The sequence below is a fragment of the Triturus cristatus genome, chromosome 11 (genome assembly GCF_964204655.1).
Source record: "Triturus cristatus chromosome 11, aTriCri1.1, whole genome shotgun sequence".
NCBI lineage: Eukaryota > Metazoa > Chordata > Amphibia > Caudata > Salamandridae > Triturus > Triturus cristatus.
In genome coordinates this window covers 824892509-824913096 of record NC_140594.1, presented here as the reverse complement: position 1 = coordinate 824913096, position 20588 = coordinate 824892509, and the positions used below count along the sequence as shown (strand labels likewise).

At 46.6% G+C, this 20588-nt stretch overlaps 1 protein-coding gene across 2 annotated transcripts in view; it reads left to right on the top strand.

The window, feature by feature from the left end:
* PLEKHA2 (pleckstrin homology domain containing A2) overlaps nt 1-20588 on the top strand; it is a 571168-nt gene that overhangs the window by 522994 nt on the left and 27586 nt on the right. For both annotated transcript variants that reach the window (XM_085634579.1, XM_085634580.1), the window contains one exon: nt 16768-16831. In XM_085634579.1, coding sequence (XP_085490705.1) covers nt 16768-16831 — 64 coding nt within the window. The remainder of the gene's footprint in view (nt 1-16767; nt 16832-20588) is intronic.

Below are 20588 nucleotides of genomic sequence, written 5' to 3'. Positions count from 1 at the left end.
AGAAGCCGAGTTCATCTTGAGTGCCAGTGACGTTCTTGACGTAATATTGGCTAAACATTTAAGTTTCAATATTTTATAGAGCTGTGGTAAATGTACATACTAGCACCATTGAAACAGAAGAGATAGATCAATGGTCAGTCAGTTACGTAGCCAATTTAGTTGTTCCATGATCTGTTTTCATCCTTCAAAAGCAAACAAGTTCACTAACAGTTCTTAGTCATAAAACCTATCACTCATATCAATTAACAGATAACATCCTTATAACCAGTCAGAGGGCTGAAATAAGATACATGTACTGATTCATAGGTGCATAGGGTGATTTTGGTTTTGTGGCTTGCTGCATAAGAAAGTTTACAAATGTGATTTTGAGCACAGTGGCAAGCCAGTGAGTAGTTTTTAAGGGAGATTAGGGCATTCCATTGGTGTGGGTCTCCTACAGTTCATCACTGATTTTCAGAATCAGAGCCATATTTCGTGATTGGTGACAAATCTAAAGGACGCAATTATTTCCTCCCACGTGAGTCCACGACTTTCCCTCTATGTGCACCCAGTACTCCAATCTTCCGTGCCATTGGTTGTACCCCGGCTCCCCAAACGACCTCCAGGTTTGAGCTGTATATCTCTTTGCCACAACTAGGGCCAGGTTAAGGGAACTCTTCTCCAGCTACTTTTTGGAGCGAAGCGAGAGGCCCAGAAGGCATTTCTTTGGCTTTAAGGGTGATGTTCCGCCCAGGATCTACCCCAGTGAGTTTACTCCTTTTACCAAAAAACCAACAATTCTTGGGCACATCCCTACCACGTGGTAAAAATCAGCCTCTGGCATGGCACATACCTCATTAGTGCAAACTAAGGGAATTTTAGGGTACATTTTGGACAATTTCTGAGGAATTAGGTATGTCCTGTGTAAGACATTGCTTTGCTGTCATTTGGAGAGGACATTTTGAAACCCCTTGAGAGTGCTGTAGAATTGAATTCCAATCACTTTTAGTCAATTCTCTCTTCTCATGGCTTGAGCTTGTCTGTCTCCCTTAGTTCTTTCAGATAAGTTTTTAATTCCAATACTGCTGCTCTGTTAAACGGTTATCAGTTTAATCCTGTCTTTGTTAACCTGCGTATTGTGGGATTCCCTACTACCCAGGTAGGTAAAACTCTGCTGACTCTGGTTAAAGGCTTTCTGCAGAATTAGGTTCATTGTGGTGGTGATTAGAATCCAGTGAGCATCCACAAGGAATCCCAGCTACCCACTCTGGGGCTGTAAGGGGTTTCCATGAAGGAGGGAACAATGATAGCCATAACTGGCAGCATTGCAGACATGGATGTAGTAATAATCACAGTGAAGAGTAAAAAGTCGCTTGCATACAGGAGTTGAACAGTCATTAATGATATGGAGAGACGGAAGTAGGGACGAGCAGCCGCGGTCGGTAGAAGGAGTAACTGCAGGGCGGTGACGTGGGCAGGGGGAGGGGCAGGGTGGGGGGTAGTAAACAATGGATTCCGGAGGTTTACAGGTAAGTTAACATATAAATTAATAAAACGAATTTAGTTGCGTCCACAGCATCGCATTTGGGGATGCTGTGCACGCAATGAAATTCGTTTTATTAAATTATATGTTAACTTACCCTGCCCCTCCCCCTCCCCACGTCACCGCCCTGCAGTTACTCCTACTACCGACCACGGCTGGGGACGAGACTTGCACCACCTGAGGAAGGAGTACCTGAAGCTGGGATCAGCCTCAGTGTTGTGGCATCCTGCAAGACTTAGAGCAGTGCACAAACACAAGGGGAACATGTTTTCTTGAGTGGATGCTGCCTGTCCTTCCTGAATCAAATTACAAATGATGATAGTCAGAGTTTAAACAGGAGGATTTAGGGTGTGGGCATAGCTTGTATTTTGGTGCTTTACTCTGCGACCCGGGATAAGAAGGCCGCTAGATGACTGGCGTGATGCTGGAATAGGAGGATGACACTTTTTACAGAGATTTTAATAGTTATATTTATTCTCCATTGTTTCACTCTTTCCATGTATGGACATATTTGCCTATTGCAGGGGGAGCCCTTGTAGTTATTTATTTATTTAGTTTTTTAACTGAATTATTTGCTGATGGAAAATCGACTTTACTAGTGCTATGTGGAGTTGGTTGAGTACACATGCCTTTTACTCTTTTATTAGACAGTTTTTCGCTGTGCCTTGGCTCTGGTATATGGGACCTGTGCTTTGAAAGAGAGTTTCAATAAATGGATTAGAAAATATAAAACTACAGAAATACTATCTTTCCAAATATGATTGCCATGAACTCGCCTCAGTAAGCTGCACGCTGGCTGATGACAATTGTGTGTGACCAGTAGATCAAAAGCGACATTTCTTGAATTGTTTAATGAAACACTGGTTTATGAAGGAGTACAAGTTCTTGACGTTAATGGCAGTGTCTGCAGCAGATCTTGGTGATTGATTTTTACCAACCGGTCTGAAAACAGGGACTAAAATTATGAAGACACATTTCTATTTAGATCTTCTGTGGGTCTTCAGAGGGTCCCTGTCCCTTTACTGAGGGCGTAAGTCCAGATGTTTTCATACATGGATGGGAAGGCTTCTTAGAAGAGGCTTGTTTTCAAGTGGGTTTGAAAGTTGTTAGGTTAGGTGGGTTAATCAGATATGGATCAAATTTGGTTCCCTACAATTTACCACTGTGTGTCATTCGGTGGTACCTAATCTGAATGAACAGATTAGCATTGCTGGATCCGAGCTTGCGATAGGAATGTAATTCAGGAACAGCGACTGAAGATATTTTTTTACCAAGACCCCTCTGAGCTTCGATGACAGGGCAGAGAATGTTCAACTTAATTCGCTGAGCCACTGGCAGAGTGGAGTTCTGTAAGGGTCTATGTGTGATGTGAGATGGTTTCTTTAATTTGAAATAGAGTCTGTCAGCTTGATTTTGCAGACTTCGGATTTTCAATATCTCTTTCTTCAGTACTCTAGCATAGACAGCACAGCAGTAGTCCCAGGAGAGGCTCGTACAGGTAAGAGCAGGGGAGCGGGGCGGGGGGAAAGTTGAGAGACTACGATGGGGGGAAATTAAATAAATAAGTAATTATCCCTTTGTCTTTGTCGGTTGAGTCCCTCCACCCCGCCCCACTGCTCTTACCTGCAAGGGCCACTCCTGAGTAGTCCAATGTCATTAATTCCAAGGCTCCTGTTAACTCAATGTGATGAACCAGCTTAGCAACGGGAGGATCCTTAGCAACAGCATAAAATGAAAATTGATCTTTTATTGCCACTTTGATACTATTACCAAATGACAGATCTACGTTTAAGCATATTCTGAGGTTACCTTCTCCTTTGGTATGGGTCGGCGCGAGTCTTAATTCCTCTGGTCAGGTGAAAATGTTTATTCCCATAAGGTCTGAATCTCAGTAGTGGTAAGTCATTTATTCACCCTGATGAGGATGGTACATTGAGAACCATTCAATTTGATATCAGTAACCACTAATATCATGGGGCTTAAAATCACCAAAACTGGTATTGCACATTGCCTACTAAGTTATTATTCTGGGAGAATTTGAAATAATTTTGGACCTCACTGAGAGGCTGCTGTCCATCCCCTCCATCCGTGGCAGGAGAAGGAGCTACTTTGTGGTTGCATCTAATGAGCTGTAAATAGATGTGCTGTGCTCCTGGCCCTCACCCTTTAGCCTCATTAACAGCCTACAGGCTGTTGCCTTCCCTATGCAGACATAGAGGACTTCAATCTATTGTTTACATGTGTAACCCCCACCAGCCATGAAAATGCAACCACAAGCTAGTGAGAATAAGCCAGGATTTCCCTTGTGCCTTCACTAGCGTCTACTTTACTTGTTCCGCTTGTCTGGAGTGATCTGGCGTCAAAGGGTAGGGAAAGAAGCTGACGCTAGGCTTAATGTTTTATTCATGTACAAGGAAGAGCTGTTGCCAAGAAAGACAGACTCTCGTCCTGTATTGCAGCATGTCAATCAACTCAAGTGAATGTGTTTCCCTACGCCAATCTATGGATGCCTCCTAAGACCAACCCCGGGACTGCACCTCTGCATTCATTGTGCCGTCACCGCACAGTGCAAGGAGATGCCTTTACTCCTCCCTCCTACTAACACGGTAATAGTTTGTTACAGTGATGCAGTGGTGTAACACAAAAGAAATGATGCCCCTCCCCTGCAGAATGTAAGGAGGGGACCCTGGGTTTCTGATATCTTGGACATAATAATTTATCTTCAGCTGAATAAGGGGCTCCTTGAAGGGTTAGGGGAAGGGCCAGACTGGGACAAGCAACAAGCCCCCACCACTTCGGCCTAACAGGGAACTGCCCGGTGCCTGCTACAGCCAGTCTGTGTCAGAGTCCTCGTTCCGATGTCCCCGGGGTTGTATTGATGCTCTATGGGGGCCCACCTCTGGATGACCCCAAGTCCGGCTAGTGAAACCACGGACTTTTGGGGTGATCGAGCGGGGGAAGGAAAGGGTGGGGACTGCAGGGAGGGAGATCTGTGAAGGCAAAAGAGACAACAAAACACAGCATAAGACTTTATGTTTCCGTTTTCAGCGTGAACCATAAGCAGTACCCTTTTTCACCGGAGTGTGTTAGCTCTAGCTTGCCCTCTCACCTGTAAAGGAAAATAAGGTAGGCCCGGACATATGTGGGAGAGCTACAGGCCGTGGTCTTTTAGTTGCAGGCACTAATATAAACGACAAGGAAAATCACACGTAGGGAAAATGACAGGGATCGACATACAGACGCACATACACCATATAACTTCTTTGTTGCGCAATACCCACTTGTCATATCCCAGCTCATTCCATGCCATCTGCGTGGTGACCACCCCTCTATCCAGACTCTCTCATATGTCTAAGGAGATAAGCAGAAGAAATCAAAAGAGGAAGCCTGGCTACCGCGTGGTGCTGGTGCACAACGCTAGCGACTGCCAGGACACTGAAGTCAGGGAGGCAGGAGCACGCCTTGCCTACTTTCCTAGAAGCTTTACTGCACTCCTAGCTTCCGGATATGGCTTTCATAAACACGTTTCACACACTCGCTCTCGTCTAGCTCTGTGCGATTTCGGGCTCGTACACTGTCGGACTTTGACAGCGAGTCGCGCCCTGTAAGTCACGTAATTTGCAACCTACACGTTCGCTCCTCTGCATGAGACCAACCGGTCTCTCCAACAGAGGGGCGGTTCAGGATATGTCTGTTTGTTCGAAGAACGTGTCTCCGACTAGGAAGGGCCGAGCCCCGAATGGAACACTGCCACAGTACTCCTACCTCGGTCTCGGTGAACCTCTGGATAACACGGGCCGCTACCTGGGTGTTGAGCTTGATTTAACGTCTCGTCTCCTCAGCGGTACCTCGTCTCGTCTCCGGGGTCGAAGAATTATCGACTCCGTGTGAGGCGACCTTTCGCCTTTTGACGCACTGTGAGGGGCGTGGCGAGCGTTACGCAGCGCGCCTCCCGCAATGCCCATCGGGAATTGTAGTTCCTCGCGCGTTTTCCTTCGTTGCGCAAGTCCGGGCCGGCGTGCGCTGAAGATTCTGACAGCACATCCCTCTTCCGAGGATCATCGCCGGCCGCTGGGCTTGCTTGGGTGCAACCTATGGAACCGTGCAATCAGTCTGGGTGCATGGACCGCCGAGGCGGGTTCCCACGAGTCGTCTTCAGGTCCGTACCCCTTCCATGAGAGCAAGTACCACAACTTGCCCCGCACTGTCTTTGCGTCCAGAACGGCCTTTACCTCGTACTCACGCTCATGTAGGACCTGGACCGGGGCTGGATGTCTGGACTGAGGCTGTCGGGCAGGTTTCAGAAGGGAGACATGGAACACAGGGTGGATCCGAAAGTGCGAAGGCAAGTGCACTTTTACTGCCACCGGGTTCACATGTTCCAGCACTCGATAAGGGCCTATGTATCTGGGGTTGAACACGCTATATCTCTTAAATCGGATGTTGCGTGTTGAGAGCCACACCCAATCACCCCGACTATACACTGGCCCTGGTCTCCGACGTTTATCCGCCTGCCGCTTGTACTGTTCCTTTGCCTTCAACAGATTTCCTCTAGCTACCGCAAGCACCCTTCGCATAACCCTCAGCCTGTCGCGCAGTTCTGGGCGTCGTGTGTCAGTGTTGGGCATTAGTAAGGGAGTAAACCTGGGATGGAACCCATAAGTACTAAAGAACGGAGTGAATTTCGTGGATGCGTGTGTGGCACTGTTATACGCTATCTCCGCTGCCCATAACCACTCCACCCATGCATCTGTAGCCGAGCTCACATAACAACGGAGATATTGCTTTAGAGTCTGATTTAGTCTCTCGGTTTGGCCATCCGTCTGAGGGTGGAAGCTTGTTGACAAGGAAGAGGTGACCTGGAGTTTGGAACACCACGTTTTCCAAAATCCCGAGGTAAATTGGGCCCCTCTGTCCGACACTATGACCTGTGGAAGTCCATGAAGTCGAATGATGTGTGTCAGCAGGAGAATGGCCGTTTGCCCCGCTGTAGGTGCCTGTTTGCAGGCTACGAAGTGCCCCATCTTTGTGTAATAGTCGACCACCACCATGATGGCTGTCATTCCGTGATCTTTAGGAAGACCGACGATGAAATCTACCGAAATCCGTTCCCACGGTCGCTCTGGTGTAGGCAGGGGATGTAGCAGGCCCTGTGTTGGACGGTGATCCGATTTCATCTGGGCGCAGACGGAACATTCATGTACCCATTGCTGAATATTTGGCCGAACCGAAGGCCACCAGAACTGCCTCAGCACCTTTTCCAGAGTCTTGGCGCGCCCTGTATGGCCAGCACAGGGAGAGGAGTGACACCACCCGAAGACCATCTTCCTCAGTGTTCCTGTGGGTATAAGCAACTGTCTCCCTTTCATGGGGAGACCCTGATGGATTCTCCATTCGGGGTGGAACCGCAACCAGGTTCTCCAAGTTGAGGTGCGGATCCCTCGCCGAACGCTGTTCAGAAAGTCGTCAGTGGCCACGATACCCACCACTCGACTCGGTTCTAGGATGGATGCTTCCGTTACCTGTTCTTTCTGAAGTGTGTTTTCCTGTCGTGTGAGGGCGTCGGCCTTCCGATTATTCACTCCCGGGCGGAAGGTAACGATGAAGTTAAACTCCGCGAAAAACAACGTCCAGCGCAACTGACGCGGCGTAAGATGTCGAGCTGCTCTCAAGAATTGCAGGTTACGATGGTCGGTATAGACCGTTATCTGGTGTACCGCCCCCATCAACCAATGCCTCCATTCCATGAAGGCATCCTTGATCGCTAGGAGCTCTTTTTCCGCGATGGTATAGTTCAACTCTGCGGAGTTCAGCTTCCTGGACATAAAGGCAATGGGGTGCAGGTATCCAGTGTTCTCATGTCGCTGAGACAGCACCGCTCCCACTGCTATTTCCGATGCGTTAGCTTCAACAAAAAAGGGCATCTCCGGTTTGGCATGCACCAGAATGGGAGCGGAGATAAACGCTTGCTTCAAGCGGTCGAATGCCTCCTGTGTTTCTGTCGTTCAAACAAAGGGAACCTTGACACGGGTCAACTTGGTCAGGGGGGCGACAGTGTTGGAAAAATGTTGTATAAATCGCCTGTAAAAGTTTGCAAACCCTATTAGGCTTTGTATGTCTTTCACGTTATGTGGACGGGGCCAGTCGTTCACTGCCTTCACCTTCCTCTCGGCCATCACTTGTCCCGAAGGGGTCAGCATTACCCCCAGGAATTCTACTGTGGTAACATGAAACTCACATTTTGTGAGTTTACAGAACAAACGGTTTGCGGACAATGCGTGTAGTACTCTTCGTACATGGGTTATGTGTTCTTCTTCCGTGCCGGAGTAGATGAGAATGTCGTCAATGTATACGACTACGAAGATGTCCAGAAAATCACGCAACACCTCGTTGAGGAAAAATTGAAAGGCGGCCGGGGCGTTACAGAGCCCAAAGGGCATAACGAGGTACTCAAACAGCCCATACCGCGTCTTGAAGGCCGTCTTCCATTCGTCACCTTCGCGCATACGCACGAGGTGATACGCTCCTTTCAGATCCAACTTGGTGTATATTCTTGCAGCTCTCACCTGCTCCAAGAGAACCGGAATCAACGGGAGGGGGTATCGGTTTTTCACCGTGATAGCGTTGATCGCTCGAAAGTCGATGCAGCACCTCAATTCCCCATTGGCCTTCGGTATGAAGAAAAGTGGTGATGCCGCAGGGGATCTGGACGGACGAATAAAGCCGAGTTCCAGGTATTTGTCAAGGTATGCTCGTAGGTGCAGGTTTTCAGGAATGGTCAGAGCGTATATTCGCCCGCAGGGTATCACCGCCCCGGGTACCAGATCGATCCGACAGTCAAATTCCCGGTGTGGAGGGAGTTCTTCTACCTTACTGTCGCTGAAGACTTCTTGGAAGGAGTGGTAGCATTCCGGTAGCGTCGTCTCCTTTTCGGCCGCAGTGGCTATCCCATGCATGACGGCTAGCACCGCCGCCGGATGAACCGGTTCGCGGTTACAATGTGATTGACAAAACGCTGACCTCAGCTGGAGGGTCTTCGAGGCCCAGTGAATCCTGGGTTCATGTTTCTGTAGCCACGGGAGTCCGAGGATGATCCCGTACTGCGGGGCGTGGATGACGTTGAACGATATCCATTCGTGATGATACCCCTCATACGTGAGTTCGTACTCCGCGGTGTGATGTCGTATGGGTCCGGACTCCAATTCTTTTCCGTCGACCGCGTAGACCCGATCAGGGGAGGCTTTAAGAAGGAGCTGTACGCCTAGTCTGTTGGCCTCCTGTTTATCCATAAAACAGCCCGTGGCTCCTGAATCAACCATGGCTCGGACCGGTAGAAGCACGTTATTAATGTCAATCTGCATGGTTATAAAAAAATGTTCTTTTTCCCTAAAGGAAGAAAAGTCCACTGAAGGGATGGTATGTTTCCCTGAAACCTTCCCTCCTTCCGGTTTCAGGTACGGCAGTTTTCCTCCCCTTTATCCGTTGCCACTGCTGCCATCTGGCCGAGACGTGGCCTTCCAAATGCTCTTTTGACGGGGCATTCTCTGATGAAGTGGCCTTTCTTGCCACAATATAGGCACAATCCCTGTTTGCGCCTATGATCTCTTTCGCTCACGGTTAGCGAGGCCCTCACTGCTCCGATCTCCATAGGCTCGGTTTTTGAAGGGGGCTTCTCCGGGGGTACGTTACGATCACTCCATGGAGTACCCCTGTCTTTGCGGGTCTGCTCTCCTTTCCGCTCCCTCAAGCGATGGTCCAACCGCAGTGTTAACTCGATGAGGGCCGCACAAGTGCTGGGTTGAGGCTCAATTTGTGCCAGGACGTCCTTCAGTTCTTCAGTGAGGCCATGGTAAAAGATGACAGACTGTTTGGCTTCCGGCCAATCTGTTTCGGCCACTAGTCGTCGAAAGTTGTTCAGGTAGCTCACCAGATCTAGAGAGCCTTGCTTCAGCACCAACAGGTCTTTGTCCGCCGAGAACATCTCGGCTCGTCGATCAAATGTTTTCTCGAAGGCCAGGCGGAACGCGTCCCAGTCGTAGAGCAGGGGATCGTCGTTTCTTACAATAGGGACGGCCCACTGGGCAGCTTCGCCCCCCAGATAGGATATGAGAAACGCGACCCTGGCTTGGTTTGTGACAAACATCTTGGGTTTGCAAGTAAAGTGGAGCAATACCTGAGTCATGAACACCTGGACCTTTTTCCTGTCACCATGGAACCTCTCTGGGGGGGCCAAGGGAATGGCTGCCGGAACTTCTACCACTAAAGACGTAGGGGAAGACGGGCTGCCTATGCTAAACGGGTTTCTTTGCATATACTCGACACGAGAGTGCAATGCTGCTGTTTCCTGTCGTGAGGCGGCTAATTCTACCTGCATCTGCGCTAACGTAGCCATCACGTCGTCTAAGGTAGTCATGGCCAGCGTTCAACACAACCAGGGGGATAAGAGAATTCTTAGGCCGATAATTCTGTCAGAGTCCTCGTTCCGATGTCCCCGGGGTTGTATTGATGCTCTATGGGGGCCCACCTCTGGATGACCCCAAGTCCGGCTAGTGAAACCACGGACTTTTGGGGTGATCGAGCGGGGGAAGGAAAGGGTGGGGACTGCAGGGAGGGAGATCTGTGAAGGCAAAAGAGACAACAAAACACAGCATAGGACTTTATGTTTCCGTTTTCAGCGTGAACCATAAGCAGTACCCTTTTTCACCGGAGTGTGTTAGCTCTAGCTTGCCCTCTCACCTGTAAAGGAAAATAAGGTAGGCCCGGACATATGTGGGAGAGCTACAGGCCGTGGTCTTTTAGTTGCAGGCACTAATATAAACGACAAGGAAAATCACATGTAGGGAAAATGACAGGGATCGACATACAGACGCACATACACCATATAACTTCTTTGTTGCGCAATACCCACTTGTCATATCCCAGCTCATTCCATGCCATCTGCGTGGTGACCACCCCTCTATCCAGACTCTCTCATATGTCTAAGGAGATAAGCAGAAGAAATCAAAAGAGGAAGCCTGGCTACCGCGTGGTGCTGGTGCACAACGCTAGCGACTGCCAGGACACTGAAGTCAGGGAGACAGGAGCACGCCTTGCCTACTTTCCTAGAAGCTTTACTGCACTCCTAGGCTCCGGATATGGCTTTCATAAACACGTTTCACACACTCGCTCTCGTCTAGCTCTGTGCGATTTCGGGCTCGTACACTGTCGGACTTTGACAGCGAGTCGCGCCCTGTAAGTCACGTAATTTGCAACCTACACGTTCGCTCCTCTGCATGAGACCAACCGGTCTCTCCAACAGAGGAGCGGTTCAGGATATGTCTGTTTGTTCGAAGAACGTGTCTCCGACTAGGAAGGGTCGAGCCCCGAATGGAACACTGCCACAGTACTCCTACCTCGGTCTCGGCGAACCTCTGGATAACACGGGCCGCTACCTGGGTGTTGAGCTTGATTTAACGTCTCGTCTCCTCAGCGGTACCTCGTCTCGTCTCCGGGGTCGAAGAATTATCGGCTCCGTGTGAGGCGACCTTTCGCCTTTTGACGCACTGTGAGGGGCGTGGCGAGCGTTACGCAGCGCGCCTCCCGCAATGCCCATCGGGAATTGTAGTTCCTCGCGCGTTTTCCTTCGTTGCGCGAGTCCGGACCGGCGTGCGCTGAAGATTCTGACAGCCTGGCCCTGGTTAGAGGCCTCCTGGAGGGTTGGGGACTCCCCTGTGCCACAGAGGCTACAGGATCCTGTGTTATGCCCCTGCAGTGATGTCATTTTGTTAACAATAGTCCCTAGCTTATTTTAAGTTAGGAAGTCACAATTCTACATAGACTTCAATGAGACCTATGTGATTTCCTCCTGTGTCCAGCCGGACAGAGGAGCATTTAATCTTGAATATTCGAGAAAATACAAGCAAAAATTGAAAAGGCTGATGAAACAAGGGCACAGTCCTGTACCGAGTTTTCAACAGAGAGAAGAAAAAGAAGGGCCAAGAAGTTAGAGGCAATTAAAAATTGATAACAGGCAAACACATTTTGGAGCGATCATGGGGGCTTACAATACAATGAGCGACTTCAGGTAAGCTCTAACCAATAGTATCCACAGTACATTTAAACAATTGCCATAATGTGGAACTATTAAAACAAGTCGACGTAACGTTTCGATCCCAAGCTCCTATTATACAGGGATCATCATCAGGACTAAAGGATATGTCAACAGAGTAATGCCTGGTAGAATTATAACGCCTAGGTGGGAGGGGGGGGGGGAAATTTAGAAGCTGGTGAATCAAGGGAGTGATGCCCTTCTTGCTCCAGGTGAATACGGCTTAGTATGGGCAGTCACGTTGCGGCATTGCCGACTGTCTTGGACTCCCCATTGCGGCAGCAAGACACGAACAAGAACGCGGACAGCCATCGCAGCTGCCTACTGGAGTTAGACGTATCTCAGCAGTCCTCCGTTTCACACACTTGCGCCGCTTCTATCTTCCCGATCACGCGGTTCGAATATAACGCACATCGTAACCAGCTGATATCCTGCTTTAAGACCTTGACGCGCCTCCATTTCCTGATCCCACAGCGTGTCTTCCCCTTTTGTCTCCCCGTGATGCGGTACGAACACCACAGACAGCACAACCAGCTGTCACCCTACATCAAGACCCAGACGCGCTTCCCTGACTCCTAAGCGTGCCTTCCCATTCCAACGATATCGCAACGTGACTGCCCATACTAAGCCGTATTCACCTGGAGCAAGAAGGGCATCACTCCCTTGATTCGCCAGCTTCTAAATTTCCCCCCCCCTCCCACCTAGGCGTTATAATTCTACCAGGCATTACTCTGTTGACATATCCTTTAGTCCTGATGATGATCCCTGTATAATAGGAGCTTGGGATCGAAACGTTACGTCGACTTGTTTTAATAGTTCCACATTATGGCAATTGTTTAAATGTACTGTGGATACTATTGGTTAGAGCTTACCTGAAGTCGCTCATTGTATTGTAAGCCCCCATGATCGCTCCAAAATGTGTTTGCCTGTTATCAATTTTTAATTGCCTCTAACTTCTTGGCCCTTCTTTTTCTTCTCTCTGTTGAAAACTCGGTACAGGACTGTGCCCTTGTTTCATCAGCCTTTTCAATTTTTGCTTGTATTTTCTCGAATATTCAAGATTAAATGCTCCTCTGTCCTGCTGGACACAGGAGGAAATCACATAGGTCTCATTGAAGTCTATGTAGAATTGTGACTTCCTAACTTAAAATAAGCTAGGGACTATTGTTAACAAAATAAGTTTGTACCCATGGTCCTTAGCTACCTCTACCGGCTTCCCTTGTTACTTATACCCCTGCAGTGATGTCAGGCATCACGGCTAAAGCTGCCAACTTTCTTTTCTGTAACGTTTTGATTGACATTTTTGAGTTAAATATTAGTCAGACACATGCCTTGAATCTGAAACCAACCTTTTGCAGCACCCTCAACCTCCAGTGTGGTGTCACCCTCTTCTTTAAAGAAACACGACCAAGTCTTTTAAGTGATTCAGAAAATGTCAGCCTCCCAGATGTTTACCCTGGTGACCAATGTGTGTTTTATTGTCTGGTAGATTATGTGTAATTCTGTGGAGGGCACCTTGTGACAAAAAGTCACTATAGCCGCTTTCTTTTCCATTTTTAGCTTTTATTTGGGGCACCTTTGAATATTTCCCCTCATCATCCATCTTGGGTGATCCTTAAGTATTATATCATTAAGAATATATTTTCCCACAGCTTCCACTGTTTGTAAGGGGTGTAACTAGTAATGTAAGGATACTGAACTTATTGACTTCAGAATGATGAAAGGCTGAGATGACCTTGCTGGTATTGAAAGTCATGACCTGCAGATCATACCAGATGGTTTTGGCAAGCACTTAGCTCGCTGAGCGTAGTTGCTGGCCTCCCTATGACATTTGCTAAAGTTAACATAGCATGGAATCTAAACTAGTTTACAACTCGCAATACATTTTTCAACTTAAAAAAATAAAAAGCTTTAACTGGTTGTATAAAGGTTCTAAATAAACTTTTTACCAAACAACACAGATTTTTCAAAGTATAAAAAATGATATGTATCTGTCAACTATTTCTATCTGGTTTTTAAACTACTAATAATTGATTGACAATATTTTCACGTATTTATTAAAAAGCTTTACATAACGTCTGCAGCATTGGAACAGGGAAGCTCAACTTTTTTTTTAAATTCATAAAACTAATTTACAGCTCTTGGCGTCACCAAATTTCAAACGTCAGCTTATCTTCACTCAGAGGAGTAGCATCATGTGGGAGCAGTAACATGCCGCCGGTTAGAAGCCACAGTTCTCTGTCAAGCGGTAACTTGTCCCACTGCGGGTTAATCGTCGGTGCCCATCTAACTGCCCTCCAATGTACTCATTTTATGCATTTCAGAGGAATGAACGGTTGACTGGTCCCTGTTCAGGTTCAAAACTGTAACATTTAAGTCGCACCGGAGCACCACAGCTAGTTCATTAAGCCCAGAAATATTTTAATTGGTTTGTGAAAGCAGTAGGTAACTTTGATTCCCCTGTGCCAGTCAGTCTGAACTTACCAATCTATCTAAGCAAGACTGAGACATTTTAATAACTTTCACACAAGGACAAACACCTCACCATACCCGACTTAAAGCAACTGTACCCAACTATTTTCTTGAGAATACATTTATGAAGGGGGGGGGGGTTGTAAAACCCCAAACACCCCCCTTAAGCTACGCCCCTGATCTCTACAGCAGTATTCCAGGCACTGAACTACTTGTCAAAGATTTCGTTTCTCTGAAATATATAGTATTTATTTCGATAATCCTAAAAGAGGTAATTCTGTAACTAATCAAGCAGCTATCAATTATAACTCTTTTTAGGTCGAGCATTCGAGACCTCTTGTATATACTTTAGTATATACTTATATACTTTAATATATACTTATATGTGTAGGTACTTTGTGGGCTCTGGAGATCAGCCCTAGGACTTGTTTGCTTCCGCTTAGGGACTTTCTTTTTCTGTTCAACAGCCTCTATTTAACTGTCTTAATAGAAAACGACCAGCAGAGGTCAGTAAAATACCAGAATTGCTTTCTGCTGAGGGAATTTCTTTTTTTCTTTTTCTGGCAACTGCCTCTATTTAACTTTCTTGATAGAAAACAACCAGCAGAGTTCAGTAAAATACCAGAATCACTTTAGCATTCTCTAGATTCCATTCTATAGAAATTGCCTTCCACGAGCACCCGTATACAATAATATTTTTTTCAAATCTTGTATTTTCAGTGATATGACCACCGAAAGCCCTGATTTTATATTAAAAACAGAGCTTTGGACTATACCTTTTCCCGCTGAAAGGCAATATTTCTCTTCATGTTTTCCCATATCTGGCGTGTCTCGCAGTTTGTGGCTTGCTTTCCCTTAATGTTAAAGAACAGTAGATGTTTCAGCACCCCGGCTAATGTGCTGCATAGCTAAATCATATAAGGTCCCAAAGGCGAGACCGGTTGCATTACAAATGCTTGTTTAAGAATAGCCCAGAGAGAAGAAAATGGAATGCGAAAGGAGGAAGACAAAATATCTTGTTCGTTCTCTGACAGGCAATTTTACCCATTTCTTATTAACAGAAAATGAGCCCTTATGTTCACCCTTAGCCAGTTCACTAAAAAGCTCCCCTGATCAGGTAACTACTTGAACTCAGCCTTTAATTTGTACAACTATAAGTGCCAGGGCCCAAACCTTTGTTCAGAAGCCCATGGCAGGCGCTATCAAAGGTGTGTGTGTCGAATACCAAGGCTGCGTACTTTTGATTCCACCTCCTTCCTCTTTAATACACCACTACCAGACCCCCACTGCCTCTTCATCTCAATCGTTGCTGGTTCGTTTTTATTTTTCCTCTCTGTCTTTGGCACTGCTTTTCCACGCTTTTATCTTCCTCATTTCCCCCCCCCTTTGTATTTTTTCTCTCTCTTGCTCTGAGTCAAATAAGGTTAGGGGCAAATAACTTCAGTCCCCAAAAATGGGTGCCGGTGACCCCCACCGGCAACCACTGGCTCAAATTAAGCTCTGCTTGAACTGGCAAAGAGGTTTGTGGCAAGTAATCTAAATTAACAGGATTAGGCCATGCCATGAACGTTTTCAATCAGTTAGTGGTCGTCTGTACAATGTTGTACAGGAGAAATCGAATCCATCAAAAAGAGTAGGCCAAACTGTAATGCAGCTGCAGCCGGTCCATTGGAGTTGAGGTGCCATAGCCCCTCACCTTTTGCCCCTCAAGAAGAGTGTCTGTCAGGCTCAGCCTGACAGACACTCTTCTTTCATGTCAGGCAGCCAGGAGCTAGACATGCGCAAAATGCGCAGGCTCCTGGCTGCCTGAGCTGAACTTTGCTGGGCTGAGGATGTCACAGCTCCTGTAGACGTGACCTCCTCAGCTCAGCAAAGGTGCTTGAGGCCCTCCCCCTCAGTAATGAGGGGTAGCGTCATTCATTGCCTCACACCTTTGCGCTTCAGTTTTAAGCCCTTAAGTGGCCAGAGTCGAGTGTCAATCAGTGGCACTTCGTCACAGAGTGGGGTGGGGTCAGCAGTCTCACAGGCCATCCCACTCTGTGCTGACGTAGGGACTGCTGCTTTAGGTCAGCCAATGAGGGAAGGCAGTAGTACCCCTCCTGGGACCTCAGAGGAAGAGCTTCAGGTAAATGTGATTTAGAAAAAAAAATGTCTTATGCGTGCATGCATGTATGTTTGAATATTTGGTAATGAGTGTTGTGAATGGATGTGTGTGTATGAGCCTGCATGGGTGTGAGCGTGTATGTGTTCATGTGTGTCCCATCCACCCCCTCCCTCCTAAAATAACCAGCTGCCACTGCTGTAATGCATGGGTGAAATCCTGTCATTTGTCCTATACAGTTGTCAGTGCCTATACATTTAAAGCTTTTCAGAAAACCGTACAGATGTTCATAGTTGTTAATGACAGGACTATGGTAAAACCGCACTGGGGATTTGTGAAGCAAATCAGGTCTTGTGTCATGTTTCACTTTTTTTCCACCTCAGTGGGAACATAAAAGATAGAATTTTCCCCGCATCCCTACCCATTTGCTGAATATTTCTCTTTAGCCCTCGCCAAACAGGCAGCAAACATAGCACAATCATTTTGAAATATGGAGTCCTTCACTACAATCCGTCATAGGTTGAAATGACCTGATTTTGTGTGGATGTTTCACTCTCTCATTGATCCCTTTTTCCCTTTCCACAGGGACCTTTTGACGAGAGACAACCTATTCGAAATAATAACAAGTTCCAGGATCTTCTACATACAGGTAAAGATGAGAGGTTCTTTCTATTCTTTTTATAGTGACCCTGGGACATCCTCCTAAGCTGTTAACTACAACCATGGCACCTAGATAGATTGTGAGATGAGTGATCCACTTTGGAGAATGAGTTGTGTAAAGTGTATGTCCTCTGGGTTCTGTCACCTCGCTAAGGAAATTCCTTAAAAAAGGTCATTAACTTTCGCCCAGTTCCAATGTCAATCTTCATCATTGGGTATGTTCTTACTACGACCACCATGATGGTACGTAGCTTGCTTCCTTGGGTGGTATTTACAGGGTGGAAGGTAGTGCACCTTGGTGTATACTCCAAAACAGAGTCACTTACATTGTTAAACCGAATGAGGAAGAATGCCACTGGAACTTAGTAATGGTTACCATCCTTTCTTGACGAAGGTAGTTAATGAGGTGATAGAGCCCAGAGCACACAGGTTCAAAACACCTCATCTAAGCAAATCAGATCACTCATTTAAGAGTTATTTTTTTCTATCATGTTATGCATGAATTAACTCTCACAGCAGACCAGCAATGTTACAGGGATCTGCCCAGTGTTTAGGGTACGGTATGGTAATAAGTCATACCACAAACACCATCCAAAAATAAATTGCGATTCACATGCTTTCTCTTGCTTGAGTATTTCCATAATTGTTTTTAAACAGTGAGTATTTTAAAATGGTTTTCTTCAATTTTTCTGTCCAGCAGAGTAAAGTGGGTATCAGTAGGACTGGTACACCACAGGCACTAAAGTGTATATTTTTCCACCAATGTACCTCTCTATCCTCTAGTGGAGCGAGTTTTGCTGGGATTCCCATTGCTTCCAACTCCTCTGTGCTGACACGGTCATAAAAGATTATATAATTTCTCCTTCATTTTCCTCCTCCATAGCTACGCCCCTTTCCAGGAGAATTTTGCGGAAGCGCCCACCATGTTTTCATCTGTGTGTCCATGCAGATCTGATTACCCCGCAATTTGATAGGGTCCAATTGAAATTAAAGAACACTCACCATTGGTCAGCACGGGACAGCAAAGATTTATAGCCAGCTGTGTTGGCAGTCCAATCGAGTTTGGCAACACTGCATGACTTGCAGAGGCATGAGGCAGGATAAGGCCAACAGTAGCTACTGACTGGGAGGCTGGGGGCATCAGGATGGCAGGCTATCACAGTCAGGGGAGGCAACAAATTCTCAGACACATAGGGATGATGGTGTGGACTCAACAAATCTGCTAAGCAGTAGACAAATAAAGCTAATAAGTGAAGGAAAGTGAAGCCAGCAAGAAACCATGCATGTAATTCAAGCCAAGGCTGATATTCCAGGAGAGAAGTGTCCAATGTCCCATCGCTTCTTGTCTCGCCATTCGGTGACCAGAGCAGGAGGACATCTTCAAGAGAAGAGAAGAACAGAGGATGCTCTCCTCTACTATCAAAAAATGTTTCTGAATTTGATGATTTGCTGCTGAAAGCTGCCTTGTGGCAATGGTGTCTGATTCAAAGAAACCTAGGAGGTGACAGCAACGTTAGTAAAAGGTTGAGGAATCAAACGGATAACATTGTTACTAGACTATAAAGTGGTTTAAGGAAAGCATGGCAAATGTCAGTTATGATCTCCACTTGCCTGAAGCAGGAGAAGATGTTGAGGAGGAAGATAATTAAAGTAAATATGATCTGCCCGTGTTCTTCCAGGAGCAGAACAATTATATTGTAGCCAATAGGTAACAGGTGGAAGAAGCCAAATCGTGTATTTTGGAGTCGATCCAAGTAGATTTCATGCTGCCCAATCTGGCAGGGTTAACATCTATGCCAATAGAGAATAATGTTGACAGTGTTCACAGTTGTCAATGCTGTATATTGGGAATGATCTTTAACAAAAGACTTCCAAGTCCCGATTGTGGAGGGGCAGGTGGAAGAAAACTGCACTGAAATTTTGAGCAGGATGGGACAACAGATGTGGCTGATGCCTGCCGTGCAGTTAGATTCAGTAATAGACTCAACGTTTATGAGTGAGGAAACAGTAAGTGGGCACATCTAGGTTCAGGAAGGAAGCACAGGCACTGCATCACAAAAGGCAATTGTTGGATTTACTATTGGCAGAAAAAACTATTTTGGGATCTAACCTGATGAGAAAGTTAAGATGGTGTTCCAAGATCATAAATATAGCAGGTCATGTCAAGACAGGGGTCAGTATCCGTCTTGTTGATTGAAGATGGTAAAATACCAGTTGTAGACCTAATGCAAGATGATCTTCACAGAGCCGCGGGATTTCAGCACAAAGTAGCTCATCTAGTCAGGCTAGGAGTTGCCCTCAAATCCCAATAGGAAAGAATACCCAGACGACTAGATTATTTTGACTAAGTGCATCTGGTGCAGTAATCTATAGGATGATGTCTTAGGCCCTTATTATGATGGGGGTAAAGCCACCAGACAGCTCGTTGGAGGATTTCCTCCCGACATCACAGGTTTCCTTCTAACTGCCGTATTATGATACTGGCAGTTGGAGGGAAACCCGCAAGGGAATTCGGCTCGGCTTCCAACAGGCTCACGGAGCCCGGCAGTGCAGCAGGCGGAATTTTAATCCGCTGCTGGGATTACAATGTTGCTTTCCGCCTGTCCTTTCATGGCGGTCCGCCCGCCATGAAAAGCAAGCAGAAAGTGACTTTGGGGGCCCCTAGCAGGGCCCCCTTGCCCCCCCGCCCATCTTCTATGGGGCCCCCCTAAACATCCCTGCACAGTGTGGCAGGCACAGTGGCTGCCACACGTTGCAGGCATGTTTAAACACATACATTTTTCTATTGCAGCTTGTGCTGCGGCACTTTTACGGCCTCCACACAAGCTGCAATAGAAAAATGTATGTTTCCAACCGCCCATAGGGCCGTCGCATTCTAATAATGCTGGTGGAACTGCCGACTAATAGTCGGGCAGATTCCATCCTGCTATGGTGTCAGTCGGACGCTCATCCGACTAACATCGTAATAGGGCCCATAGTTTCTTTCAAAAGGTTTGGTGTGAGGCAGTGGTAGAGAACAGGGTGACAGTGACAATACCATATTCACAAAGAGTTTAAAGGAAGAGATTCAAGTTTGGAGAAATTGGTGACTGACCCAAAAGATCACATCACACACAAGCATTCAAGCTGGAATCCAGGACTTTTAAAGCCTGTTATGTTTCTCCACTATGGCATTCACCGACTTGGACATTCGTCAGGATAATATTTTCACATCCTTTAGGCCTTGTGTTTGGCAAGAGAGAGTTTCATCTTATCAGATGACTTCTCTGGGGATTTTAGATTTTCTATTGGATTGCTTTAAGGAAGGTTTCGTTGTAGGTTCAATCAATTGGACTCAGGGTAGTTCTCAGCCATGAGAAGATGTTGAGAGGTTGGAGCTGCCAATCACACCATTGCTGGAGGCTTTTGACCTTTTGACTCTGTATAAGAGGTTGATGATAGCATCTGAGATTCTAATCAGGCTGAGTAGGTATCCACTGCTAATTTTAAGCAATCTTGGCTCCGTCAAAGTATTTATTCTTCTGACGGTGTCTTTGATGTGTCACCTTTGCGAATTTGGTGCTTTAGAATGCAAACCCCTTATGCTTCATGTTCCTCTTGGTGCCTTATTTCTCAAGTCAAGTACAGAATGTTTCTAAAACTATGTGCAAGAAGTTTCATTCATAGTAGGATATACTCTTACTAATGTTTTATCCCCATACATCCTCGCCAGGGGAGTTACATCATAATATGGATGTCAGACGGGT